Source organism: Sparassis crispa (assembly GCF_003851025.1).
Source record: "Sparassis crispa DNA, contig_000005F, whole genome shotgun sequence".
Lineage (NCBI taxonomy): Eukaryota > Fungi > Basidiomycota > Agaricomycetes > Polyporales > Sparassidaceae > Sparassis > Sparassis crispa.
Genome location: NW_020939752.1, coordinates 1,786,457 through 1,814,197, shown reverse-complemented (window position 1 = coordinate 1,814,197; position 27,741 = coordinate 1,786,457). Strand labels below are relative to the sequence as shown.

The following is a 27,741-nucleotide window of genomic DNA, read 5'->3' as shown; positions in this document are numbered from 1 at the left end:
TTTCTCAGAGTTTGTGCCGTCTTGGTGGTAAATCGTTGGCAGAAATGCGACCAGCAATTGGTCGGCAAGAGGTTTTTCACTTCATCACGCGAAGATCTGTCTGGAGATCTCCGAGTAGAACGGAGCCGCTGAGCCCCGCCAAGTCCCTAGTCTCTACACTATCGACTCTTGACTCATTCCGCAGAGGTTGTCAACCGTGCAAGCATGAGGACGATGACAAAGATGTGAACCACTTCTCATATCGTACGGACACCATTGGACCTGGTGAGCACCGTGAGCGCTTGCAATTAGCATAAATATTCTCCGATTCCGACTCCCAGCAGGTTGCTTTTCTCTCTCCCGTCTGAAACCCAAATTCAGTGACGATTTTTGCTGTCGTCCTTCATGTCCTCCGAATCCGTGCCCAAGCTCTTCCAGCCGATTAAAGTAGGCGACATGACACTAGCGCATCGCGTCGTGCTCGCGCCTCTCACGCGCTACCGTGCTAACGTCGCTCATGTACACGGTGATCTCGCAGTAGAGTACTACTCGCAGCGCGCGAGCGTCGCTGGGTCATTACTCATTACAGGGGCAACATTCATCTCAGCGAAGGCCGGCGGATACGCACATGTGCCGGGCATATGGAGCGATGCCCAGATCGCGGCTTGGAAGCGGGTGAGTATGCGCTATTTCATCCGAATGCGTGCATAGCGAAGCGCTGTTGCATAGGTGCTTGGTCGGGGTATATAGTCCCTCGCCCCGCTTCAATCACTTGATCACTGCGAGTGGCAAGGGACTCACTAATAGCCATCTTAGGTAACAGATGCTGTCCACGCCAAGGGCTCGTATATCTACCTTCAGCTTTGGGCTCTAGGGCGGGCTGCAAAACCCGAAGAGCTAGAGAAGGAAGACCCGTCCTTTCCATATGTCTCCGCGTCGGATATCCAGCTGACAGGAAAACCGAAAGCCCCGCGTCCGTTGACGGAGGACGGTATGCTTAGTTATCCCAATCTTAGAAATCCTGCTGATACGGAGAATTCACAGAAATCAAGGAATACGTACAGTTGTATACAACCGCTGCTTCTAATGCGGTCCATGGTGCCGGCTTCGACGGCGTTGAGGTTCATGGCGCGAACGGGTATCTTCTCGATCAGTTCTTGCAGGATGTCTCGAACAATCGCAAGGACAAGTACGGCGGATCGATCGAGAATCGCGCCAGGTTCTTCTTAGAGATTTTGACTGCAGTCACCGCCAAGATTGGGGCACAGAAGACGGGCGTCCGCTTTAGTCCGTGGGGCCAGTTTCAAGGTATGGTGCAGTCACCAACTCATACGCGTCGATATCACACTGACAGAGGGGAACAGACATGCGTATGCAGGATCCCGTACCGACGTTCAAGTATGTAGTGTCACAGATCGCTGAGCTGTTTCCAGACATTGCGTATGTCCACTGTCGAACCTGTTTCATTAATTGTGAGGAATAGCGAGGTGCGTACCACTTCATGTAGCCATCGTCCAAGGATTGAACATCGTCCGCGCAGACAAATGACTACTTCCGCAAGATCTGGGCACCCCGGCCAGTCATCAGTGCCGGCGAGTATACGCGCGAGACCGCGCTGGCGACAGCCCATAGAAGGGCGGCCTCATCGCGTTCGGTAGAGCCTACATTCCAAACGTGTGTAAATGCCGCTGTGCTTTATGATTACTTGTGCTGATGAATGCGAGCAGCCTGACCTTCCTCTGCGTCTGCGCAAGAACATACCACTCACGAAGTACGATTACAGCACTTTCTACACTCCCGAGGACCCGAAGGGGTACATTGACTACCCGTTCGCGGACACTGCGACGCTGTAGAGCCTTGTAGTCTTGCAGGATGTATCTGCTGGGGCTTCAAGCATACTGGATACCTATATGGCCGTGCACAACACGGGTAATACAACATACGACCATATATTATACATTATTACACGGTCTTTGAGACATTACCACCCCTTGAGACACTTGACCTTTCCTTACTCATTTTTCCACTTTTGGTCTCAGGCTGGGAGATTTTTCAGATATGTAGAAGTACCGTGTAGGCTACTATAACACGGGCATACTAGAAAGCATGTCTTGAGTGACAAATGAATTCGAAATTTCTTTAGCATACTCTTATGGTGCTGTCCGCTCAATGAGATTGGAGATGGGGTAAATATTTGACAAATTACATTTCAGTGACCGCGACGCGATTGATCCAGAGGGAGTGTGTCTCAAGTTCATGTGCTCTCCATGTCCACGTCGTCGCTATACGGCTTGCGGGGAAGATCTTTGGTAACGTACAGCGAGATATGGAGAAGAGGCACGAATGATTATCGCAGGTAGCCTGCGTATTCGTTCTCTTCCGCCACATTAATGATGTCACCTTCCTAAAAGGGAATTTTTGTAGCATCTTCCTTCACACCGGTTGGGACAGACTTTTTTCACCAATTTACATAATTACCCCCCGCGCATGCTGAGCGCCGAACAACCGGTTATGCTAACATGTTGTGATCCTATAACATGAAGCACTGCACGCCTACACAGGAAGCATTACCACTTTTATCCATTGGAAATAACCTGGCAAAAAGCATGGAAATCAATAATATATTTTCAGAGGAAAAACCTCGAGAAAAAAGTGAGAAAAGAACAAAACATTCTCACGGTTTTTCCCTTGGAAATAAGTTGCCTACCATATCAGGCAACTGGACATGCCAGGACATGCCAAAACCCGGACAAAACTACCATATTTGGCGACCAACTTATTTCCAGTGGAAAAACTGCGGAAATGCTTTGTTCTTTTACACATTTTTTCCTCATGTTTTTCCCGCAGTATAACTTTATTGATTTCCACACATTTTTCCAAGTTATTTCCTCGGGAAAAAAGGGGTTATGTGTCCTGTGCTATATAATGGGATCGCTCTGCATGCATGCTCGCGCATTTGGACTCCCCGGCTCCTTCCGGAGGCTATGCACGACAAATCCCGATTCAGCTTCGCTCAAGTTTGAAACTGTGTGGTGGCAAGTCACAAGCAAGATCTTTGCTGCGGGGAGGGGGCGCTTCCCTCGTCCTGACTCTGTACTTTGGATCTGAAATGGGAAGAGGCGGGACACTTTTTCAGATCTTTGCTGGCGGCTGAGCTTGCATCATATGGTCTGCAGTGTGTCAATGGTGTTTAACGCACATCGGACGCGATTACCAATCGCACACACCCATGCGTGAAAACTCGAAGAAGATGACAAAGGTGTTGTGGAACATTTTTTCCTTCGGTCGCGCCATACTTAGGCTTACAAAATACCTTCCCGCCAGGCATAAGTAGTCTGCGACTCCGACCTCTCAGCAGGTTACTCGTCTCTCTATTCCTCATCTGAAACATCTTAGGCTTAGTGGTAATTTTCAGTATCGTCCGCCATGTCCTCCGAGTCCGCGCCCAAGCTGTTCCAGCCAATTAAAGTCGGCGATATGACACTGGCGCACCGCGTTGTTCTCGCGCCGCTCACGCGCTTCCGCGCCAACGCGGCCCATGTACATGGTGATCTCGCAGTAGAGTACTACTCGCAGCGCGCAAGTGTCACCGGGACATTGCTCATTGCGGAGGGAACAATCATCTCAGCGAACGCTGGCGGATTCGCTCATGTGCCGGGCATATGGAACGACGCCCAGATCGCGGCTTGGAAGCGGGTGAGTGTTCTTGATTTCGTCGGAATACGCGCGTCGGGGGAGTACCGTTGTTCAGGACATACATACAATCTGTAGTTATGGACGTGGAAAGGAATAGACTGACTTCCTTGTAGATAACAGATGCTGTCCACGCGAAGGGCTCGTATATCTACCTCCAGCTTTGGGCTCTAGGGCGAGCTGCAGACTTCGAAGAGCTGGAGAAGGAAGACCCGTCCTTTCCGTATGTCTCCGCGTCGGACATCCAGCTGACAGGAAAACCGAAAGCCCCGCGTCCGTTGACGGAGGACGGTATGCTTAGTTATCCCAATCTTAGAAATCCTGCTGATACGGAGAATTCACAGAAATCAAGGAATACGTACAGTTGTATACAACCGCTGCTTCTAATGCGGTCCATGGTGCCGGCTTCGACGGTGTTGAGGTTCATGGCGCGAATGGGTATCTTCTCGATCAGTTCTTGCAGGATGTCTCGAACAATCGCAGGGACAAGTACGGCGGATCGATCGAGAATCGCGCCAGGTTCTTCTTAGAGATTCTGGCTGCAGTCACCGCCAAGATTGGGGCACAGAAGACGGGCGTCCGCTTTAGTCCGTGGGGCCAGTTTCAAGGTATGCTCCACACTCGACTTGTCTGCATTAGGCCGATGCATGAGTAGATATGCGTATGGAGGATCCCGTACCGACATTTACGTATGTCATCTCGCGGATCGCAGAGCTGTACCCAGACCTCGCGTACATCCACTTTGTGGAGCCGTGGGTTTCGGGTACCACGGATCGGATTGTGAGGGATGGAGAGGTGCGTAGATTTTTGTCCCTTGTGTAGCCCTCAATCAAAGACCGAGCACCATCCGCAGACGAATGACTACTTCCGCAAGATATGGGCGCCCCGGCCAGTCATTAGCGCCGGTGGGTATACCCGCGAGAGCGCGCTGGATGCGGCAGACAAGAAGGGCGACCTCATCGCCTTTGGCAGAGCCTACATTTCGAACGTGTGTAAATGCTGCTGTGCTCTAGTGAATTGTGCTGATGTAAGCGAGCAGCCTGACCTTCCTCTGCATCTACGCAAGAACATACCATTTGCGAAGTATGATCGCGACACTTTCTACACTCCCGAGGACCCGAAAGGGTACATTGACTATCCGTTCGCGCACGCGGCTGCATTGTAGATAGAGCCATGTAGACTTGATCTAGAGGAATGCACTTACCGATAGGACAGAGAGCTCGCTTGTGATTTACCCTGTTTGCAACAGTAGTTAGAGCCTATTGTTGCGACAAATTTTAATGAAGATGTTCATGCAGATCGAATGATTCCGTGACGATCCCACCGGCGCGGTCCCGCCGGATCAGTCTCGCTCTTAACCCAGACAACGATACTAAGAAGTAGGACTTGCGATGCTAACGAGCAAAGGCCTCTACCGCACACGTAACGTCCCTCTCCAAAGCGCGTTCGGCCCGTTTGCGATAGAGCTCGTCATCAATGTTAATGAAGTTGTGCGAGGAGCGATCGGCATCCTCTCCAGGATGTGAGACAGAGTCTAGACTCGCATTCTGGGCCACGTTGATGATTAATTCTGAGAAGCCCGCTGTCGTCGCGGTGGTCTTCACCAACCCGACCGCTTCCTGAGCATACTGTAGCAACAGATATCAGGATCCAGCGGCTCCATTCCTTCGTGATTTAGGCCACCCGTAGCCATGTGCCCAGGGCACAGAGAATATCGTCTGTTTCCCCCCGTCTGTAACTCTTATCAGTCAGCGACATTTTGTGTGAGGAAGTAGACATATCGAGAGTTCGTAGATTTCGCTCTCGTTCTGAGCCTTGTTTGGAATCGCCTTGAACGTGCATGCAGCACACGTCATTCAAGTCAAATCCGTCTCCAGCAGAAAATCCAGAAACTCTTGCACATGCCTAGGTCCAAGAAAAAAACATTTTTGACAACGGGAACATATCGGACATAGGGCAGGTTGGCGTCCCGGTGGTGAGAGTCTTCCTGATCTGCGGTCTTCTTGTTCGCTGCCAGTGGTGTAACCACTACAGTCCCGTTCTTCCGAGATGGAGAAATGACGAAAACCACGTTTATCAGCTTTTGAAAAATGCGAGACGCGTTAGTTTGTGCGGCGGAGAGTGTGTGGCGGATCAGTGACTGGGAAACGAAGGTTCGCCCAATCAGACCCAATCACAGTGAGACATTGTTTGCGGTTGTTAGATTCAGAGGCCGATAGCCTCGACGCCCGTGCCATGTACACGTGATGGTGTTTTGTGAGCGCTCCCGTACCAAAATTGATGTGAAATTGCACAATATCTCAATTACCGACTAAACTAGTACACACTAAAGTATCACTAACATTCCCAAGGACACTGATTTCCATCAGCATCATCCTAGGCACATGAGACCCGACGAACGCTCTAACCGTATAGCTTGATGCACACGCTGTCATCCACACCTGTACAACCCATAGGAGTCAGCTTAATACGGCGCGAAATGAACGAAGACAGCAATACACACAGCTTATCAATATATTACTCGTACAATGCCAGTGTTGCATTACGGAGCACGGTACCCTTCGCAGCACGCAGAAATGGGCGAGCGGAGTCCCGAGGAGTACCATCTCTTTCGCGATCGCGCTGACAGAACCGTACATAGGCGCTAGAGCGTTCGCCTCCTCCACTTGCGGCCTGAAAAAAACTCGGTCAGCTCCGTGCGATAGTTGGGGAGGGGAAGGTATGCTACGTGCCAGATTCTCTTCACGAACGTTGTGAATGCGCTCGCGTCATCCAGTTGAATGGCGGCAGCATGGCGCAGCTCGATGAGCACCCCTGGGTGCGCACGCCCCCGACCGAACATGATAGCCCAGAAACCAGCGAATGTGCGCCGATGTGACTTTCTTGCGGAATCGGAATGAGATTGGCTCCTAGAGACGGGATAAGGGCACTGATGAGCAAACAAGACATGCATTGGGACAGGCCGGTGTGCAGAGCACGATGACATCATCAGCACGTCCGACGCTATGACATGGGTATCAGTGTAACCCGATCTACATGAACTGCTGTGGACTTGCATGCACCACAGCTTACGTGGGATGTTGTTCCCACAGATCGCTCGTCGAGTATCCTTTCTCGCCGCCGGGAAAGTTTTCGGCGCTTGGCTGGTGCGTTACCGTTACGCATGTCTATATAATTTGTCATAAGTGCTGCCATGTCGGACGAGACAGAGAGATGGGCTCCGCACCAGGAAGTGAAGTTCATGAGTACCATCAGCCCGCGAAACCCAGCGCACGCTGCACTGTCCGTTGAACTGCATCCACCGCCAGTCGGAGCGGCTTTTCCCTGTAGCCTTCAAATTGGTTTCGGACGGAACGTCATCGTCGACGTCGAAGGTGGCTGTGACTGCACCAAATTTGGTGGCACAGTAAAAAGCATAGAGACGGATGCTTGAGGAAAAGATTTTGTTGCCATTGACGAGGGAGAGAAGTCCCCCGGCGAACGTCTGGCAAGGTAGAATTTAGATGGAGTAGATCAGCTAAAAGCGTAAGAACGGGAACGCACCAAAGCGTGCAGAGAGGCAATTGCAAAGAACTTAATATCTTCCTCATTATGTGCCCAGTGCTGGAAACAGAAGCGAAAGTGAGCGACAGGCTACTAGAAGAAATTCCTCGAGCAAGGTCGGTGTGGTGGTGATGACAATTGCGTGAGACCTGCGAGCAGCGTCAATTGTGTTCTGTGGAGTAGGAGTGGCAGGGATGCCGAACTCGTGTGCGCGGGATAGGAAGAGTGTGGACGGCTGGCCGGAGACGAGGGGAGCATAGAGCTGCATGATTATACACATCGCATGGAATGGGGAAGGAGTCATGGCTGCCCAACGGATGTCGCGTTGGCGCGATTCGACGAGCGCAGAAGTGCAGCACCAGTAGAGGCCCAAAATACTGGTGTGCGGTACATGCTTTGGGAAGCCTGTGGAACCTGAGGAGTGGAGATAGAAGACAACGTCTGAGGGTACGCACCGATGGGGCACTGGTGGATACGGGGAAGGCGCACGGAGCGGGTGGTCCGGGGAGGCAAATGGAGCAAATGTGTCGGAGAGTGCAGGAAGATGGGTAAGCTCAAGAGCATAGGATAGGTCGAGGATGGCACGGGTCGCATCGATGAGATCGGGAATGCAGGCTGCGTTATGACGCGATGACAAATCCGTCTGCTGGAGCATGTTGGCAATGGCGTGCGGGAAATCGTGGGGAGACACGGGGAAAGGAACAAGGCTGGCACGAATAAGGCCGACGGTCAGAGCGTGATATAGAAAGGTATCGCAGTTTACCAGGATAGCGACAACAGTGCCTTCGGAGCCGGAGCGGAATGGACGGATAACATGGGCAATGCGAAGAGAAGTCATACAAGGAGGGGCCTGGATTAGTAAAGACAAACATGGACGGTCGGGGTTATGTTCCGCATGAAATCAACAAAGTCGGGGAGAACTGGTGTGCTGCCGTCCAAAGCTGGAAGACTCAGACCATTCGAGGACATTGGAAAAAAGCTGGAGGCACGACAGACAGAAGAATGGCGATGGAGGCCTTGGGATAGAGAACCAGTGGCTTAAGTAACACTGGCACGGAGCTCAAGCGCCCATCCAATATGGCGAGTAATCGAGGATAGTAGTAACTTTGACTACACAGAACGATCAAACACGCGGCCAGTGAATATCAGGAGCACTCCTGTCATGTTCGAGCTCGAGAAGCAGCAGCAACTTGTTGGGCCGCTGTTATACCTCATCTGAGCGGCTGAGCGGTAAATGGAAGGAAATTAAATTACGCACTTCGCGCACACACCGTTGAGTCAAACATCAGACAGGCTGTCTGATGCAAGAGTTTGTAGGAATCATCGTTTCCGTTCCTTTCACCAGTGAGCTTAATAAATGACAGATTCCATTGTTTAGGACTGCAAAAAAAGCCTGTCTTGACTAGAGAGACGCGCCGGCCTATTCGAATTTCCGGCGGTGTCTGGCGTGCCATCAGAAGCAGCTCAGTGCTACGATGCCAACGCTTTCATGCTTTGCCCAGTGGGCATTTTAAGAAAAGATGCTGATGCGTATTCAATGTCGACAGGCCTGTGAAAATATTCCGGAGGTTCCTTGTCGCGGTGAGTATCTATCTGTTTGCAGTTGTTTGATTCAGAGGGCGATAGCTTTAACGCCCGTCTCTCTCCATATTGTACAATGTATACATACATATCTGCGTCACAGGTTGACCATAGTCATGATGAGGGATCATTGGTTTGGCTTCAAAAGACGCAGGCTAGGCCATCCGATGCGCGTGAGTGGATTGTCTTTTACTACGCGTGACTCCCACACGACTCGCACCGTGTGTATACCACGGATGCTGCCAGCAGAAGTGCCAGTTCAGTCGGCAGAAAAGTCGCAGACTCCAGAAGCCAGGTACTATGATAGCATGGTGTTGTATCATCTCAAACTCGATGTGCTCGGCGTCCTCCTTGGTGCACGTTTTCAGCGACTACGGTTATCCGTTCGTCATTTCTACGAACGAAATGACGCATTCGATTCATTGCTCGCCCTCTAGCTTTCTGTTCGCTCTTTTCCCGCGATATCGACAAAATCACACAACTAGGTAGCTGTGTTCTGATCTTGCTTCCCGCGCACTCAATTTTCGGATACAGCTCTTTCCATTGAATGACCGGGGAACGCAATTCTGCTCTCTTGTGTTTGTCATCTGAGTATGACCAGGTTTGAAGGCGTCCCGGGGACGTGGATCACCAGTAAATTTTCTCTGCGCATCTCGATTTTCAGGCCACTATATCGTACGTTGTTCAGCTAAGAAATCTTATGGACTGCATGCGCCGGTAATTCATCTTATTATCTCACCGTGCTGATGTGAAGCATTCTTTTCAGTTGTTGCGTGATTACGCAAAGAGACAATGCGGTTGTGGCGCATAGCTCGGCTAATTTACTGGCATGTGACCGAGCTCGTTCGTCGCCACTGACTTTGCCACTGCTGGTTCACTAGTCACTCCTTTACATCCACCATCTCGCGGTCAACCAACACCAAGCAATCAAGAGATGGCGACTCCCTCCCCACCCAGTTCCCAGGAATTTCTCCCCGAACCTATTACGCCTCATCATCCATCGCGGAAGGTAGTCGTGGCGGCCACACCCACCACTCGGAATGAAAGTGGCGCTCAGCAATGGGGTTTCGGGTCAAAGCTTGCCAATGACAGATACGAACGATATTCCGAGGAAGCAGAGCGTTATATTTTAGGCCCCATGCCTGTAGAGGACTTTTTGGATTTCTTGCCAGAGGCACCCACGAAACGGCCGAATGCTAGGAACGCATTCAGTGATGTTCCAGAACGGGCAGAAAAGGAGAAGGATATCTATACACCTCTGGTATGTTGACTTCATTCCGATAGAATGGCACCGCTGAGTGAAGTTCCAGATTGCGGCACTCAATGCGGAACGGAACGGCCGGAAACGCTGTCCTGGTTTTGTTTTCCTGGATACCTCGTCACGAGGTACCAATCACGGAAAACCTGGGTCGGTGAAGCCTGATGTGGTTTGTTATTCCACGGAAATCGTCGACTCGGTTGAGACTAACAAGACGACGCACGAGCCCATCGGCGATCTTAGTTTCGCGGATTTGTATATCGAGGTGAAGGGACGGCCGGAACAGGATTATTTTACAGATCCGCCACCCAACAGCGATCCCGCTGCACACAAGTTCGTGCTGAACATTGCTAGTGAAAGAAAGCTCGATCGGGCCAAGCACGATCTCGGACAGAACATCGCATACGCAGTTGACGCGTTTGCGCGCCAGTTCCGCACGTCGTACTTTTCGGTGTCATTATCCGGGACATTAACTCGTCTCATCCGGTGGGACCGTGGGGGCATAATGGTATCGGAATCGTTTGATTTGCACAAGAAACCACAGGCACTCTGTGAGTTCTTGTGGCGATATGCGCATGCGTCAGGAGCGGAACGCGGATACGACTGTACCGTCGAACATGCGACCGAAGAGGAGGAAGCATTGTTTGAGAAGTGCATCACGGGCCATGTTCAATTACAGCTGGACCTCGAGGATATAGGCCAACTGGTTGGCAAGGAGAAAAAAGCTGCGGAAAAGAAACTGGCCGCCGGAGTGGAGGAGCATTTTCAGCCCGGCACCGTGGCTGCAATCACCACGTTCGACGAGAATTCAAACAAGCATCGAGTGCTCGTATCTCGGCCTATAGTTTGGCCTCTCTCCCTGGCCAGTCGTGCTACTCGCGAGTACTGGGCGGTGGCCGCGGATGGAGACTGTGGCAAAGTTTTGTACTTGAAAGATACGTGGCGATATACTGGGGATGGCCTGCTGAAAGAGGGAGATGTCTTGGCAGACCTGCTAGGCGGTGGAGTACCACACATTCCACAATTGGTCCATCACGGAGACGTTCCGGAGTGCCCCGACTCGAATAGCATGGACATGGATGACGAACGAGGTGAACAGACAGGTTTGTTCTCAAACTTTCGTCTCAAATCGTAGTCTGACTCGGTCCTTGCAGGTTTTCAACACACTCTGACTCCCAGATTCGAAACCGCAAAGTGGGCGTGCAAGAATGGACAAGCCAAGTTTCGCATATATCCTCAGGTACATTATCGGTTAGTATTAGGTACCGTGGGCTACGGACTGCATAAATTTCGGGGGACGAAGGAGCTCCTTAGTGGGACATACGACGCATATCAAGGTATGTCGCCTTGCCTCTTCCGTCGTTCAGTATTCCTTAATCGCTTCTGCATGAATTAAGCTGTGATAGGTGCCTACTATATGGACGACGAAACAAAGCGCAGACTTCATCGTGACGTAAGTATGGGCAGTATTATCCTCGCCAAGGATTCGACGGGTCAGACTAGGCAGGGGTACCTCATACATTGGGAACTATCCTGTCTGGTGAACAATAAAGGCGGGCCTCGCGATTACAGAAGAACGGTGAGTTAACGTGATGCATGTTGATTATCTGAGCACCTACTCAGGAGCGTCCTTAGGGCACCCTTCAATTTATCTCACAACGGACGCTAAAATCTGGTGTGGCTCATACGATTCAAGATGACATGGAGTCGATACTCTGGGTCATACTCTACTGCAGCCTCCTATGGCTAGGGCATGATCGGTCACCATGTAGTGTGCTCCTTACCTTGGAGAAGCTTTTCGACCATCATTGGACTGGCGAAGATGGGGGCATCAGCGGTGGCGCTGGCAAGTTCTACAATCAACGCGATCAAGAGATCACCGGCCCAATTCGCTTTTCGAATCGGACAATCCAAAAATGGCTGGACACTGTCATAATGTTCAATTCATCCTACTCCTTTCCCCAGCTGCACAGCGTGGAGTCGGCGATGGTCTGGGAGGATCCTAAAGCGTTTGATAAATTCTGGAAGGACTTCATGGTGAACAACGACTTGGCTGAAAACGACAGGGTTCATCGATCACTACCTCCTAATCAAGTTCCTCGCAATGGTCAACTCAACGCCCCGCCACTCCCCGCCACTAGAACAATGACCGCGCTTTTTAGGAATGTCGCACTTACAAGTCTAATCACTCCTGGAACGAAGCGAAAGGCTGAAGATGACCCCGTCGGCGCTGAGCTGCAAGGTTCGAAACGCAGCTGTGTCTCAAGAACATGCGGACCTATGACGCGAGCAAAAGAAAGGGCTGAAGAACAATCCAGGTGTGCCAAGTCGCAGAGCGCAAAGGGCAGCTCTTTTCCTGCATCTCGCGGACCTATGGCACGAGCCGGAGCAAGCGAAAAGGCTGGCAACTCACGACAGCGACGTGCAGACAGGTAGCGTCAAATCGGTGTAAGGACAGAGGAGGTTACCACTGATCGCGCGCAAAGAGTACTACTTCGGGAATACCATTCCTTCGCAGCAAGACTGCAATTTTCTGTGTTGTTGCTCGATTTCTGTTCCCTCGTAGTACTGGTGTTGTTATAAGTAACCAATCTATCTGGATTTCCTTCCCATCTTGCAAATCAAGCACTTGAGATTAGATTGCTTATGTTGCTAGTACTACACACTGCCAGTGAAAACGTGGAAACGTGTATGATTGACTGACTACGCTAACAGGTAGCTCAGGTACGTAATAAGCACCTCGTCAGCCACGGTGAGTAAGCTAAAGCATTAAAGTAATTGCGTAGAGTGGTACGATAAGGGACGGGAGAGAGTAGGATAGTAAAAGGAAAAGAATGATGGATTATAGAGAAGGTAGGAGATGGTAAAGGTGAGGGGGTAGTGTGAGGGTAGGAGGAGCATATGTAGGCTGGTGTGTCGGACGTACGCGACGTTTGTAGTGAATTCCCGAGCGGCTCGCGGCTATCCACGTGATCGTGGCGCGGTTGAGCAGTCGCCACTTCCAAACAATCAAGTACTGTTACGACATACACCACTTCAGCGACCTCCAACAACGTCACCGGCTTCTACGCGTCCCCCATTTCTACCTTTTATCTTGCAGAGAACATCATGTTTTCCACACCCCTAGCAAAAAACGACCCGAAGTACAATGTGTGGCAGCAGAAGGATTTCGACCACTACGACATCAGAAGACGCTACCGCCAATACGCAGACTCAGCCCAAGGATTCATCCTTGGACCAATGCCTGTCGAAGAGTTCCTAGAGTTTCTACCAGAGACGGATATGTCGAACATGCCGCGTCCCGTCAATGCTTTCAACAAGGTGCCGGCAGAGGCGAGAACGGAACAGCAGATCTATAACCCATTGGTGGGTTGGTTTCGTTTTGTGTACTGGAGTTCTGAATGCTAATGAAGTCACAGATTGCAGCAATTAATGGCACCAGAACGAGGAGCAGAAAATCTCAGCGTCGCTGTCCTGGATTCACGTTCAAAGACACGGCCACGCCTGCTGTGGAGCTTGGGGATATAGGATCGATGAACGCCCACGTCTGTTGTTATTCACAGGACATTAGCGACTCTCACTTGACCTCGGCTGGCCCTCTTGGTTGCGCTGACTTGTACATCGACGTACAGCGACACCCCGGCTTGGACCCATTTACAGATCCAGGTCCTGAAGATGACCGTTCCGAACACGCCTTTTTTCAGATCCCCGGTGACCACCGTGCTCATAAGGAGGCTGAAGAAGCATTCGGCAGGAATGTTGCATGCGCCACCGAAGCGTGTTCCCGTCAACACCGTACCTTTTATTTCTCGATTTCACTGGCTGGATCTCGTGCTCGATTCCTAAGGTGGGATCGATGCGGGGTCATCGCCTCTGAATCTTTCGACGTCCGCGCCCAACCGGAGCATCTCTGCGAGTTTCTCTGGCGGTACGCCCACGCTTCGAATTCGCAGCGCGGGTATGACGTTTCCGTCGAACTTGCAACCACAGGGGAGGAGGAACTCTTCAGAGATTCCATCAAACGTCACGTCAAGTTCCAGCTGGATCCGAATGATGAAGAGTTGGTCGCCGCCATGGACGAGCACTACCAGCCAGGTGCCGTAGTGGCGATCAATGTCGTTGACGAAGGTTCCCCTGACTGTGTGGCACATCGATTACTCGTATCTCGCCCAGTGGTTTCGCCTGTGTCGTGGACGGGTAAGGGAACAAGGGGATTCTGGGCTGTCACCGCCGACAGTCCGAGAGGGGAAGTAGTGTTCCTGAAGGACACATGGCGAAATAATGTTGAAGATATGAAGGAGGGCAACATTCTGGCGGACCTCCATTCCACTGGTGTGCCAAATATACCCCGGTTAGTCCATCATGGTGATGTCTGGGACCAGCTGCCGGTTTCAAGCGGAAGGGGCGACGGTGAGAGCGCTCTCACATACAAGCGCGACGAAACGACAGGTTTGATTTCAGCCTTGTTTTCTCGACTTGATCGACTGACAAGCCCCACGTAGTCTTACAGTATACGCAGACGGATCTGTTTAGACACGCTGTTTGGGTGTGCACAGGTGGGGAAAATCACAAACTGCCGCCTCCCCTCGTGCACTATCGACTTGTTTTGGGCACGGCGGGATATCCATTGCAACGAATCAGAGGGACGAAGGAGCTCCTTCATGCTGCATACGATGCGTATGAAGGTGCGTAACGCCGCGTCTTGTCTGCGGAATATCGCTCATTCTCTTACGTACGTTGAAAGCCATGGTGGCCGCCTTTCATGCAGAGCCGGGGAAAAGAAGGCTACACCGTGACATAAGTGTAGGTAACATTATCCTCTCCAAGGACCCCCACTCGGGCGAGAACATCAGGCGCGGTTATCTGATCGATTGGGAATCTTCTTGTTTGGTAACAGAAGAAGGAGAGGCTTGCGACCATTCAAGGACGGTGAGTTTGATTTTGACGTGCGTCAATCATACGAAGACTCATTCATGATAGGGCACCATCCAATTCATGTCGCTGCGCCTTCTAAGCTCACGCTCCGAGTCTATCTCTCATTCGTTCCAAGACGACATGGAATCCATGCTTTGGGTGGTACTATATTCCAGCCTTCTATGGTTAGGGCACAATCTATCGCCAAACACAGTGGTCACTTACCTGTTCGAACTCTTTGATGACACCTGGATTAACCAGGAAGGCATTCTCAAGGGTGGCGTTGGCAAACTCAGCAATCAATATAGTCAGGATTTCACTGGCAAGGTTCACTTCTCGAACCCGGCGTTTCGGGAATGGTTGGATGCCGTCATCAAATTCAATTCATCGCATGTTTTTCAACATCCACAGGACGTGGAATCAGCGGTGGTCTGGAAAAATCCTGAAATGTTCGGGAAATTTTGGAAGGATTTCCTTAGCACTCACGAGCTATCCAACGCCGATCGGTTTCCACGAAAGCTATATCCCCGCGGCACCACCTGGCGCCGATCGCCGTCCTCCACGCTCTCATCCACCTCATCGAAGGCCGAGACCGTGCATCCTACATCTGTGTCATTACCTTCACGAAAGAGAAAGGCTGCTGACGATGCGGTCGCTGTGGACTCGGAAAGGACGACCAACTCCCGAGTGCCTGCAGTGCCTCGAGGAAATTACACAGGACCTATTACACGCTCGATGGCGAAGCGGAGACAGGTCGAAGGCCAAGGACAGGGCGTCGTAGTGGGTGGCTCGGATCTGCCGATACAGCCTCAATGGAGCCCTCGGCGTTTGAGGCCTCGTCCAGCGAAGGTCGACAATGCGAGGCTCGCGCAGCAAGGTCGGAAGGTTCGCCGGTCGAAGAAATGAAAATTTGCGTCCGACCACGTCGTTTCGTTGTTTTCCGCGCGTCTGAGTTGAGGTACTTTCTCGTGCTCTATGCTGCATCAAAAGACTGCTCCACCATCTGCGAGTTCCCCGCAATCTGAACATCATATATATTCAATAACTTAAATTCCTGACCACCTTATCTTCTATTCTTTTCCATTTCAACGAGTATTTTCCTCCGCCTATATAGTCAATTCTACATAAAATGTGCATTTTGTTGACTACTGCTCAACGTACTCACTTGTTTGTGGTCGTTTTCGAGTTGGCGCCATCTGCGCGTGACCGCGTCTTGAGCGCCAATTGAGCGAGCGCTTCATTGAAGCCCCTTCCGTTTCCACTGTACTTTATAGTACCGTGCTCCGACTTCGGCGACGTATCAAGTATTCCATCTTGGTTTTCATACCCTCTCTTTCACCACATCCCACTCCGCTAGAAAATCATGGTGGCCACACCGCTCGCTAAGAACGACCCGGACTACGAAGTGTGGCAAAAGCCCGAGGACTTCGACCACAGCGACGTCAAAGGGCGTTACCGCCGATTTGCAAGCTCAGCCCGAAGATTTATTCTTGGACCGATGCCTCTCGACGAGTTCCTAGAGTTTCTGCCAGAGACGGATATGTCTAACATGCCGCGTCCCATCAACGCTTTCAACGAGGTGCCGGCAGAGGCGAGAACGGAACAGCAGATTTATAAACCGTTGGTGGGTCGGTTTCTTTTGCATACTGGAGTTTTAAATGCTGATGAAGTCATAGATTGCAGCAATTAATGGAACGAGGAGCCGAAAATCTCAACGTCGCTGTCCTGGATTCACATTCAAAGACACGGCCACGTCTGGTGCGGAGCTTGGAGAGATAGGATCGATGAACGCCCATGTCTGTTGTTATTCACAGGACCTTAACGACTCTCACTCAGACCCTCTTGGCGGCGCTGATTTGTACATCGACGTACAGCGATATCCCAGCTTGGATCCCTTCACCGACCCAACTCCTGAAAACGATCGTCGCTCACATGAATTTGTTATAAACGTCGGCGACGACCGTACTCGCAAACACGCAGAAGAAGCGCTCGGCAGGAATGTCGCGTGCGCCACCGAAGTGTGTGCCCGTCAACACCGCGCTTTTTACTTTTCGATTTCGTTGGCCGGGTCTCGTGCTCGCCTCATACGGTGGGACCGCTGCGGAGCCATCGTTTCAGAATCATTCGACATTCGTGCTCAGCCCGGGCCACTTTGCGAGTTCCTGTGGCGATATGCCCACGCTTCAAAATCGCAGCGCGGCTACGATGTGTCCGTTGAACCTGCGACTCGAGAAGAGGAGGAACTCTTCAGAGAGTCCATCAAACGCCACGTCAAACTTCAGCTGGATCTCGACGAGGAAGACTTGGTGGCTGCGATGGAGGAGCACTACCAGCCTGGCGTCGTTGTTGCGGTCAACATGGTCGACGAGGGCTCTCCAGGGCAAGTGGCGCGCCGACTACTCATCTCTCGGCCGGTGGTGTCACCCGTGTCACTGACAGGCCGGGGAACGAGGGGTTACTGGGCGGTCACTGCCGATGGCCCAAGAAGTGAGGTAGTGTTCTTGAAGGACACGTGGCGATACAATGGGCAACAACAGAAAGAGGGTGCTATATTGGCGGATTTGCAGGGTGCTGGAGTGTCGAACATTCCGCGGTTAATCTCTCACGGAGATGTCCTAGAGCGGTTGCCCATCGCGAATAGGATGGACGAAGACGCGGAGGACGGCGACGTTGAAGAGCTATGTGAGCTTTCGCACATCGCTGACCTCTTTTCGTGATACGCTGACGACCAACATACAGCTCTGCAGCGCACGCTGACCGATCGCTTTCAGCAAGCGCACTGGGTTTGCAAGCTTGAACAAATTCCGCAGCCTCCGCTCGTACATTACCGGTTAGTGTTGGGCACCGTTGGTTATGGGCTGCAGCGCTTCGAAGGGACGCAAGAGCTTCTTCAGGGGACGTTCGACGCGTACCAAGGTATGCATAATGATCGGCTTCACGCTATGCAACCCCTCACGTTCTTCTCCATGTCCGAAGCCATTCTGGGAGCTTTCAACCTGGAGGACGTCACGAAACGTAGGTTGCACCGTGACGTCAGTATAGGCAACATCATCCTCTTTAGGGATCCAAAAGGAACGAATACGAAGAGGTATGGCTATCTGATTGATTGGGGGCTGTCGTGTTTGGTGACAGAGGAGGGTGAGGCTTGTGATCACACGAAAGCGGTGAGATTTATCCAGATCTAAAATCACCGCCAGAAACGCTTGCTAATGAGCGTCGGTAGGGCACCTTGCAATTTATGTCGCAACGCATTCTGAGCCACAAGAAAGTGGCGCACACGATCCAGGACGACATGGAGTCGATTCTCTGGGTTGTACTGTACTGCAGTTTGCGATGGTTAGATCACAATTTGCCGCTGGGAGATTTGGCCAAGACGATGGTCAACATTTTTGACCGATGCACTGTCCATGACGATGGCTACGTTATGGCTAGCGATGCCAAGCTCCGCATTCAGTTTGACCGGGGGTACACGAGCGATATCTATTTTCGTAATCCGACGATTCAACTATGGCTCGACGAAGTCATGAAATTTAACTCATCCAATATGTTTCCCCACGTCTGGGGTGCGGCTTTTGCGGAGGTCTGGAAGGATCCCGCGATGTTTAATGCGTTTTGGCGGGACTTCCTCAGGGTCCATGAGATTTCCGACCACGACAGAGTCTGGCGAGAGTTAATACGACCTGACGACCACCCCTACAAACCACCTTCATCATCGTCATCCACCTCCCAGGTCACGCATCCTGCACCTGCGGCATTACCTTCACGGAAGAGAAAGGCGGTGGAAGAGCCCGTTGGTGCGGACGCGGAGAAGATGACCAGCTCCCGGGTACCTGCAGTGCCTCGCGAAGGTTACAGAGGACCCATCACGCGCTCGATGGCGAAGCGGAGGCAGATCGAAGGCCAAGGACAGGGTGCCGTAGCAGGTGGCTCGGATCTGCCGATACAAGATCTATGGAGCCCTCGACGCCTGAGGCCTCGTCCAAAGAAGATTGACAAAACCAGCCTTGCGCGACAGGGTCCCAAGGTTCGCAGGTCGAAGAAATGAGTATTTATATTCTTGCAGTCGTTGCATTGTTTTCCGTACTTCTGCGTCGCGGTACTTTCTCTTACTCAAGATTGTGCTCTTCTATCTACGAGTTTCCAGCAATCTGTAAATCATATAACCTAAATTCCGATTTTTGGTCAATTATCACTCGTCCTCCGTTTCAACGCAAGTGCGGGAGTGTGACCATTTAGCGCTTCTCAATTCACTTTCTATAGTATCAGTACGTTGTTTACGGTTAGGTTTGAATCTTGCGAGTTGCCCATCATCTAGTACACCCGTGACCGCGTCAGTTGAGCGCCAATTGAATGAGCGCTTCAAGCCCATCTCTCCCAGTCACGGTGCGGCGCCAGGACTCGAGCTACGCTAGATTCACTGTGCTCCGACTTCGGTATCTTCAATTATTCTCTCTTGGTTTTGATAATTTCTGCTTCACCACGTCCAATTCCGCATAGGAATGTCATGGTGGCCACACCCCTAGCAAAAAAGGACCTGAAGTACAATGTGTGGCAGCAGGAGGATTTCGACCACTACGACATCAGAAGACGCTACCGCCAATACGCAGACTCAGCCCAAGGATTCATCCTTGGACCAATGCCTGTCGAAGAGTTCCTAGAGTTTCTACCAGAGACGGATATGTCGAACATGCCGCGTCCCGTCAATGCTTTCAACAAGGTGCCGGCAGAGGCGGGAACGGAACAGCAGATCTATAACCCATTGGTGGGTTGGTTTCGTTTTGCGTACTGGAGTTCTAAATGCTAATGAAGTCACAGATCGCAGCAATTAATGGCATCAGAACGAGGAGCAGAAAATCTCAGCGTCGCTGTCCTGGATTCACGTTCAAAGGGATGGCCACGTCTGGCGCAGAGCTTGGGGATATAGGCTCGATGAACGCCCACGTCTGTTGTTATTCACAGGACCTTAACGATTCTCACTTCACCTCAGCTGGTCCTCTTGGTTGCGCTGATTTGTACATCGACGTACAGCGACACCCCGGCTTGGACCCATTTACAGATCCAGGTCCTGAAGATGACCGTTCCGAACACGCCTTTTTTCAGATCCCCGGTGACCACCGTGCTCATAAGGAGGCTGAAGAAGCATTCGGCAGGAATGTTGCATGCGCCACCGAAGCGTGTTCCCGTCAACACCGTACCTTTTATTTCTCGATTTCACTGGCTGGATCTCGTGCTCGATTCCTAAGGTGGGATCGATGCGGGGTCATCGCCTCTGAATCTTTCGACGTCCGCGCCCAACCGGAGCATCTCTGCGAGTTTCTCTGGCGGTACGCCCACGCTTCGAATTCGCAGCGCGGGTATGACGTTTCCGTCGAACTTGCAACCACAGGGGAGGAGGAACTCTTCAGAGATTCCATCAAACGTCACGTCAAGTTCCAGCTGGATCCGAATGATGAAGAGTTGGTCGCCGCCATGGACGAGCACTACCAGCCAGGTGCCGTAGTGGCGATCAATGTCGTTGACGAAGGTTCCCCTGACTGTGTGGCACATCGATTACTCGTATCTCGCCCAGTGGTTTCGCCTGTGTCGTGGACGGGTAAGGGAACAAGGGGATTCTGGGCTGTCACCGCCGACAGTCCGAAAGGGGAAGTAGTGTTCTTGAAGGACACATGGCGACATAATATCGAAGATATGAAAGAGGGCAACATTCTGGCGGACCTCCATTCCACTGGTGTGCCAAATATACCCCGGTTAGTCCATCATGGTGATGTCTGGGACCAGCTGCCGGTTTCAAGCGGAAGGGATGATGGTGAGAGCGCTCTCACATACAAGCGCGACGAAACGACAGGTTTGCTTTCAGGGTTGTTTTCTCGACTTGATCGACTGACAAGCCCCTCGTAGTCTTGCAGTATACGCAGACGGATCTGTTTAGGCACGCTGTTTGGGTGTGCACAGGTGGGGAAAATCACAAATTGCCGCCTCCCCTCGTGCACTATCGACTTGTTTTGGGCACGGCGGGATATCCCTTGCAGCGAATCAGAGGGACGAAGGAGCTCCTTCATGCTGCATACGATGCGTATGAAGGTGGGTAATGCCACGTCTTCTCTGTGGAATATCGCACATTCTCTGACGTACGTTGAAAGCCATGGTGGCCGCCTTTCATGCAGAGCCGGGGAAAAGAAGGCTACACCGTGACATAAGTGTAGGTAACATTATCCTCTCCAAGGATCCCGACTCGGGTGAGAACATCAGGCGCGGTTATCTGATTGATTGGGAATCTTCCTGTTTGGTTACAGAAGGAGAGGCTTGCGACCATTCAAGGACGGTGAGTTTGATTTTGACGTGCGTCAATCGTGCGGAGACTCATTCATGATAGGGCACCATCCAATTCATGTCGATACGCCTCCTGAGGTCGGGCGAGTCTATCTCTCATTCATTCCAAGACGACATGGAATCCATGCTTTGGGTGGTACTATATTCCAACCTTCTATGGTTAGGGCACAATCTATCGCCAAACACAGTGGTCACTTACCTGTTCGAACTCTTTGATGACACCTGGATTAACCAGGAAGGCATTCTCAAGGGCGGCGATGGGAAACTCAGCAATCAATATAGTCAGAATTTCACTGGCAAGGTTCACTTCTCGAACCCGGCGTTTCGGGAATGGTTGGATGCCGTCATCAAATTCAATTCATCGCATGTTTTTCCACATCTGCAGGACGTGGAATCAGCGATGGTCTGGAAAAATCCTGAAATGTTTGGGAAATTCTGGAAGGATTTCCTTAGCACGCACGAGCTGTCGAACGACGACAGATTTTCACGAAAGCTATATCCCCGCGGCACCACCTGGCGCCGGTCGCCGTCCTCCACGCTCTCATCCACCTCATCGAACGCCGAGACTGCGCATCCTACGCCTGTGGCATTACCTTCACGAAAGAGAAAGGTGGCTGACGATGCCGTTGCTCTGGACTCGGAAAGGACGACCAACTCCCGAGTGCCTGCAGTGTCTCGCGGACATTACACAGGACCTATTACACGCTCGATGACGAAGCGGAGACAGGTCGAAGGACAGGGCGTCGTAGTGGGTGGCTCAGATCTGCCGCCTCGATGGAGCCTTCGGCATTTGAGGCCTCGTCCAGCGAAGGTCGACAATGCGAGGCTCGCGCAGCAAGGTCGGAAGGTTCGCCGGTCGAAGAAATGAAAATTTGCGTCCGACCACGTCGTTTCGTTGTTTTCCGCGCGTCTCAGTCGCGGTACTTTCTCGCGCTCTCTATGCTGCATCAGAAGACTGCTCCACTATCTACGAGTTTCCAGCAATCTCTACATCATATTCAATAACTTACATTCTCATTTCTGATTGCTTTGTCTTCTGTTCGGGTAGTATCCTATGCTTATATAGTCAATCCTACATAAAAGGTGCATTTTGGTGATTACTGTGGTACCGTGTTGTTTGGTCCTTTCGAGGTGGCGCCGGGCTGCGCGTGACCGCGTCGTTGAGTATGAGATGAAGCTCCCTTGCGTCCGTATCGAAGGAGAGCAGAGCCTCATTATATTGTGACTTCACCGACTCCCATCGAACTGGCTCTCGAAATACGCTATCTGGCTCTCCAAGTATTCACTACCACAATTCTTGTCAACAATGTATATTCCCAACCTTCCCGAGCACTCATGCCGTACGTACGGGAACATCTGGATTGACGATTACACCGACGAAGCCCACCACGTCATAGACCGTTCATGTCTCTGGCATTTCCCCTTAATATCGCGTTACCCGTAACGATCCTCTTTCGATCGAGGCATGTCTGCTCGAGCGACACTCCCGTGTCAATTGCTCCCGCTTGACAGTACCTTCCAGCTACTTTTCACACCTTCACTCACGTTATCTGCTGTTCTGGGGTGTTCCTCGCTGAATTTTTCGAAGAGTTGGTTGTCCATCTTTCGTTCCTGATCCACATTGCGGTCACCTGCCCTTTCTCAAATGTTTCCCAGCCCTACATCATCACGATGTCGGTTGCTGTAGCCGTGCGTGTCATGATTGTCATCGTAGTCCAATCTAACACTCACTTGTCTGCGTTGTTCAGTCTCGTTCTGCATTGGGGCTCAGGAGTGGGAGGCCCGAGATTGACAGCACGGAGGATGATTAGGATAGGGCAGCCCGCCTTCAGCAGGCGACAACAAGTGATGACTACGATGAAATCGTGCTAATCTGGTGAGTACATCCCTAATCGCGTGGTGGTTGATGTTGTGTTTTCACAATGGTTGTCCCTCTTCGTAGATGGAAACATGTTTAGTCTTCAGCATAGCATCCCGTATGTTTTGGAATGTGGTCTCGAGATACCATCTTGTGTAGCTTCATGATAGATATCTCGGACTTTGCATCTCTGGCACCTGCATGTTATCAATTGCTGCTGGGCAAGGAGCTTTGCGTCGCAGAGGAAACACTTGTCGGGGGTGAGTCACGTGCTATCTTCATCCACTGAGGCCTCCGTCGTATGCACGCCTGTGATTCTTCGCTGCTGAGTCTGCTCTATCAGTATCGCATTGTGGAGGCACAAAGATCGACTCTCCCGCTACCGGTGGTTCTCCTGGTTGACTACTCTGAAGACATTTGGTGGTGCGGTAACGGCCGCGACACTGGCATTATCTGTTGGTTTGCTCGATCCTTATCCAACATCCGGCTACTCCATTGCTACTCCCACTGAGCCTCGTGTGCCCAGTGTCACTTTTTCTCTCTTTCCTGTTGTTCGTGAGGCGTCGAGGCTCTGCGACCGTCAAACAAGGGCGCTGAGCGTCCGCATGCTCGACTGCGTGCCGCAAGTTATTGGTGTGCTGTTCATAGCCCTGTGATCGGTAACGATCTCCTAGCCTTCTCCTGACCTCAAGCGTCTCATTCGACAGTCTGTGTTTTTGTTATTTCTCTCCATCACCACCATTCTCATATTTAATTGTCGGACCTGGCGGGCTCGGAAACAAGGACGAATAGCACCTGGTACTCCAGAACCATTGGCCCTTCCCGCTTCCTGCTCTTTGGCGTTGCACAGCTGTACAACATTCCATGCACATTTGCATGGTTATATTTGATTGGCAATTGAGCATTCGAGCCATAGATTACGAGACAACACCACCGAATGTCCTCCAAACTTTTGCGTTTCGGTCGACTACTATAGATCTCATTCACCTGAAGGCCTGACGTGTGACAGACGCGAACATGGGCCCATTGTCACGGGTTCAGCATCTCTTCCCTCCCAGGCAGTTCGAAATTGGAATTTACAGTTCTTTAGTTGAACCACTTTTTAACTCGGGTCGGCACGGGGCAAAGCCCGCATGTCGTATATGCTCAATTGCATATTTTGCCTACCCAGGGATGCCGCTTCTATCATTCTCAATACCCGAATCTAACTGAGCGCCAGGTCAGATACTTACTGTGGATTCTGTTACTGCGTTCTCCTGGCGAAATAAGACATCGTCTAGTTGCTTCTGCGCATCTTCGCTGGACATCCTGCCAGAGCTTCGGACGTGAATCGAACAGAATCCGAGTGTCTTGTGGTCTTCTGTGAGCGTACACGGTCTTTCTTACTACCACAATTAGTTTGCTGCTCAGTATTGTTACCGGCAGGCCCATATCTTGCAACATGAACTCGAGCGAGATAGGCGCCTGAAGGACACGTTGTAACGAGACATGCAACCATTCGTCAACGTGCACTAGTACAGTTGCAATTCAAGACTTTCCTTTCTAATCACGGCCTGGTGTCGTCGAAATCATCATTGTGGTACCACCAAGTGGTATATAAAAGAGCAGGTCGGTCGACGGCTAAACATGTGAGTTCGCTAATACCGCGTTTTAGTCAGTGAGTAACGCCTCTGCCTCCTTCCAATATTATCTCGGACCTCTAAAATTCTCCAGGCTCACATACCAAACCCGCGAGTATGTCGAGATAAGCAGCAGCGTAAATTTAGCTCCTTCGACTCGGCATTAGTGAGTGTCCGCTTGCTGACAGCCTTCTTCTTCGAAATAATCGCGATGTGGGCTACTCATACCACTCTTGCGGCGCCGTTCCTATTCGAGGACCCTATATTTCCAACCTCAGCCCTTTCCTGTCAGTGGTTGGACCACAGAATCCGTCATGTGTGTCGGCGCACAACTACTGTGGCGCTACATCGTGTGGTGGCCTCTCCGTCTAAGCAGTGATCTATCCAGGATCAGACACCGTTTCTTCGACTGTTCCACACTTGCGACACATGACTTGCTGGCGATCGGAACAATGTATTCGAGACCTATCTTCTATGTAGCGCACTTCTTCTGTGGCCTTTTCCTCCGTATTTCAGCTCTGCGAATTTGTCCTCAATTTCCCGAATATGTTAGATCTTCACACCATGACTTGTCGACATCCCATGCGCGGCTCCTGAACAGCAGCACTATAAAGCGTACTATACCTTGGCCCTTGGACCTTATTGTCTCGGGCATCGTCTCGTGCTCGTCGTATCCAAGATGGTCTTCGCTTCCGCTCTCCTCGTCGCATTCCTCGCTGTTCTTGCTGCGGGTAACCCCATGTCCCGCAACATGAAGCCGCATGAAAAGCGCGACGGCGTTCCCACAGGCTTCGCCCTCGTCGGCCCAGCTCCGCCCGACACAGTCCTCGATTTGCGCCTCGCGCTCGTGCAGAGCAATCCCGCTGGTCTTGAGCAGGCCCTGTACGATGTCAGCACGCCGTCGAGCGCCAACTACCGCAAGTACCTGACTAAGGAGGAGGTCTGTACAATTCACATTGAGAGCTCGACGGACTGATCTTAATTGGTATTTGTTCGAAAGGCTGCGGGATTCGTCTCTCCTGCTGCAGAAAGCCTCGCTGCAGTGAATAATTGGTTACAAGCCAACAATATCGATGCCACTGTGCTCACCCCGGCGGGCGACTGGATCAGCTTCAGCATTCCCGTCAGTCAGGCCAACGATCTGTTCGATTCCGAGTTCTCCACATTCGTACATTCGACCTCAGGCCAACAGAGCATTCGGACACTCGCGTATTCTATCCCTGTGGAATTACAGGGTCACCTGGATTTCGTTCACCCCACGATTACGTTTGTCGTCGCTACACTAAGGCAGTAGCCTGTCTCTGACAATTTTTTTATAGCTTCCCCATCTACCTGGCGAGCTCATCTCCCTATTCTGTGTCTACCAAGTCGACTCGCGCTACAGTTCACGAAAGGCAAGACCCATCCTGTGCAGACACTGTCACTCCTGCATGCCTGCAGGCTCTGTACGGTATACCTTCAACCCCTGCTACTGCACAGTCCAACCAATTGGCTGTCACTGGCTTTAACAATAAATACGCAAATTTGGCTGATCTCGCGGTGCGTTATCTTACAAACCAGGAATATACTGAACTCATCTTGGTGTATCAGAGCTTTTTGGAACAATATAGGCCAGATATGTCGAGCACTACGGCTTTTTCTCTGCAAACTCTTGACGGTGGTTCAAACGACCAAACCCCTGGGAGTGCGGGTGACGAAGCTGTACGTCACAGTGCTCACACCACGACCTGAATCGCATTAACCCATACTTCCTCAATCACAGGATTTAGATATCCAGTATACTGTAGGCTTGGCGACGGATGTCCCCATTACTTTCCTCTCCGTTGGCTCGCAAAACAATGACGGTGTCGCCGGTTCCCTGGATGTAGTCAACTACTTCCTTTCTGCTGATGCTCCTCCACAAGTAGTGACCACGAGTTATGGGATGGATGAACGCAGTGTTACTCCAGATCTGGCCACGTGAGCTGATTTAGTTTGATACCGCGAAGCACTCATCGCAATTCGCATTAATCCTCACGTTTCAGCAACCTATGCAATGCATACATGCAGCTCGGCGCCCGTGGCGTATCTCTTCTCTTCTCGTCTGGAGACGGCGGTGTTGCCGGGGCTACATTCGGGGGCGAAGACTGTGATGGCTCGAACTTCATACCCACATTCCCTGCCAGCTGCCCGTAGTGCGTTATCTCTGAAATCTCTACTTGCCCAAAATCTGATTATGCACTAAACTAGTATCACCTCTGTAGGTGCTACCCAAGGATTTGGTCCGGAGACCGCGGCACCATACTCGAGTGGTGGCTTCTCCAACAACTTCCCTGCTCCGTCGTACCAAACCACAGCAACAGCCGGTTATGTACAGGGCCTTGGCAGTACTTACTCGGGTCTATACAATCCACAGGGGCGCGGGTACCCAGATGTGTCCGCTCAGGGTACAAACTTTCAAATCGTCCTGAATGGAGAGAATGCCGGCGAGGAAGGCACGAGCGCGGCATCTCCGACTTTTGCTAGTGTCATAGCCTTGCTGAACAATGAACTTGCACTTGCGGGTCATCCCCCGCTGGGCTTCTTGAATCCCTGGCTATATGGATCTGCTGCCTCAGCGCTGAACGCTGTCACTTCGGGCTCCAACCCCGGGTGTGGTACGAACGGATTTTCCGCGGCGGCTGGCTGGAATCCGGTGTGTTGTTCATGTCGGACTGCGGCGCATTCGCTGATGTTTGCTTGCTACAGGCCACTGGCCTAGGAACGCCGGACTATGCGAAACTGAGAACGGCGGCTGGTCTGTAAACGAATAAGAGCGTTGGGTCAGTAAGAGGGCTGGGTCGGGGCTCGCTGCGTGGGATTTCTTGAGACGTAGTCAATACGGTGTTTTTGGTGTATGTCGGGCAAGCAATTGAGACGTGCTCAGATGAATGACTGTCTGAATCTCACCACCGAGCCCTTATTTCGAAGAGATAAGAGCGACATCT

General features: G+C 51.5%; 9 protein-coding genes across 9 annotated transcripts; 8 read left to right on the top strand and 1 right to left on the bottom strand.

The window, feature by feature from the left end:
- Positions 1-384: 384 nt before the first annotated feature.
- SCP_0606030 (Probable inactive dehydrogenase) lies at positions 385-1,462 on the top strand (the record flags this gene model as incomplete). Its single annotated transcript, XM_027759736.1, has 4 exons — positions 385-654; positions 796-970; positions 1,024-1,287; positions 1,344-1,462. 4 exons carry the CDS (start codon positions 385-387, stop codon positions 1,460-1,462), a joined length of 828 nt encoding a protein of 275 aa, XP_027615537.1.
- Positions 1,463-1,676: 214 nt separating this feature from the next.
- SCP_0606020 (hypothetical protein) lies at positions 1,677-1,832 on the top strand (the record flags this gene model as incomplete). The annotated part of the gene is made up of 1 exon (XM_027759735.1): positions 1,677-1,832. One exon carries the CDS (start codon positions 1,677-1,679, stop codon positions 1,830-1,832), a length of 156 nt encoding a protein of 51 aa, XP_027615536.1.
- Positions 1,833-3,405: 1,573 nt separating this feature from the next.
- On the top strand, positions 3,406-4,837 carry SCP_0606010 (Probable inactive dehydrogenase; the record flags this gene model as incomplete). The annotated part of the gene is made up of 6 exons (XM_027759734.1): positions 3,406-3,675; positions 3,789-3,963; positions 4,017-4,280; positions 4,328-4,467; positions 4,526-4,660; positions 4,712-4,837. The coding sequence occupies 6 exons, from the start codon at positions 3,406-3,408 to the stop codon at positions 4,835-4,837; spliced, it is 1,110 nt and encodes a 369-aa protein (XP_027615535.1).
- Positions 4,838-6,075: 1,238 nt separating this feature from the next.
- SCP_0606000 (hypothetical protein) lies at positions 6,076-8,053 on the bottom strand (the record flags this gene model as incomplete). Its single annotated transcript, XM_027759733.1, has 8 exons — positions 6,076-6,113; positions 6,176-6,345; positions 6,405-6,581; positions 6,745-6,839; positions 6,899-7,156; positions 7,216-7,275; positions 7,575-7,620; positions 7,671-8,053. 8 exons carry the CDS (start codon positions 8,051-8,053, stop codon positions 6,076-6,078), a joined length of 1,227 nt encoding a protein of 408 aa, XP_027615534.1.
- A 1,677-nt stretch (positions 8,054-9,730) lies between these two features.
- On the top strand, positions 9,731-12,490 carry SCP_0605990 (predicted protein; the record flags this gene model as incomplete). Its single annotated transcript, XM_027759732.1, has 5 exons — positions 9,731-10,057; positions 10,107-11,157; positions 11,209-11,391; positions 11,452-11,633; positions 11,690-12,490. 5 exons carry the CDS (start codon positions 9,731-9,733, stop codon positions 12,488-12,490), a joined length of 2,544 nt encoding a protein of 847 aa, XP_027615533.1.
- A 672-nt stretch (positions 12,491-13,162) lies between these two features.
- SCP_0605980 (predicted protein) lies at positions 13,163-15,874 on the top strand (the record flags this gene model as incomplete). Its single annotated transcript, XM_027759731.1, has 5 exons — positions 13,163-13,420; positions 13,474-14,503; positions 14,557-14,739; positions 14,799-14,983; positions 15,035-15,874. The coding sequence occupies 5 exons, from the start codon at positions 13,163-13,165 to the stop codon at positions 15,872-15,874; spliced, it is 2,496 nt and encodes an 831-aa protein (XP_027615532.1).
- Positions 15,875-16,331: 457 nt separating this feature from the next.
- Positions 16,332-19,013, top strand: SCP_0605970 (hypothetical protein; the record flags this gene model as incomplete). Its single annotated transcript, XM_027759730.1, has 5 exons — positions 16,332-16,592; positions 16,645-17,650; positions 17,708-17,884; positions 17,945-18,132; positions 18,192-19,013. 5 exons carry the CDS (start codon positions 16,332-16,334, stop codon positions 19,011-19,013), a joined length of 2,454 nt encoding a protein of 817 aa, XP_027615531.1.
- A 459-nt stretch (positions 19,014-19,472) lies between these two features.
- On the top strand, positions 19,473-22,166 carry SCP_0605960 (predicted protein; the record flags this gene model as incomplete). Its single annotated transcript, XM_027759729.1, has 5 exons — positions 19,473-19,730; positions 19,784-20,813; positions 20,867-21,049; positions 21,109-21,290; positions 21,342-22,166. The coding sequence occupies 5 exons, from the start codon at positions 19,473-19,475 to the stop codon at positions 22,164-22,166; spliced, it is 2,478 nt and encodes an 825-aa protein (XP_027615530.1).
- Positions 22,167-25,454: 3,288 nt separating this feature from the next.
- Positions 25,455-27,559, top strand: SCP_0605950 (Probable tripeptidyl-peptidase; the record flags this gene model as incomplete). Its single annotated transcript, XM_027759728.1, has 8 exons — positions 25,455-25,715; positions 25,776-26,041; positions 26,095-26,314; positions 26,366-26,476; positions 26,538-26,734; positions 26,800-26,949; positions 27,005-27,449; positions 27,503-27,559. The coding sequence occupies 8 exons, from the start codon at positions 25,455-25,457 to the stop codon at positions 27,557-27,559; spliced, it is 1,707 nt and encodes a 568-aa protein (XP_027615529.1).
- Positions 27,560-27,741: the final 182 nt, after the last annotated feature.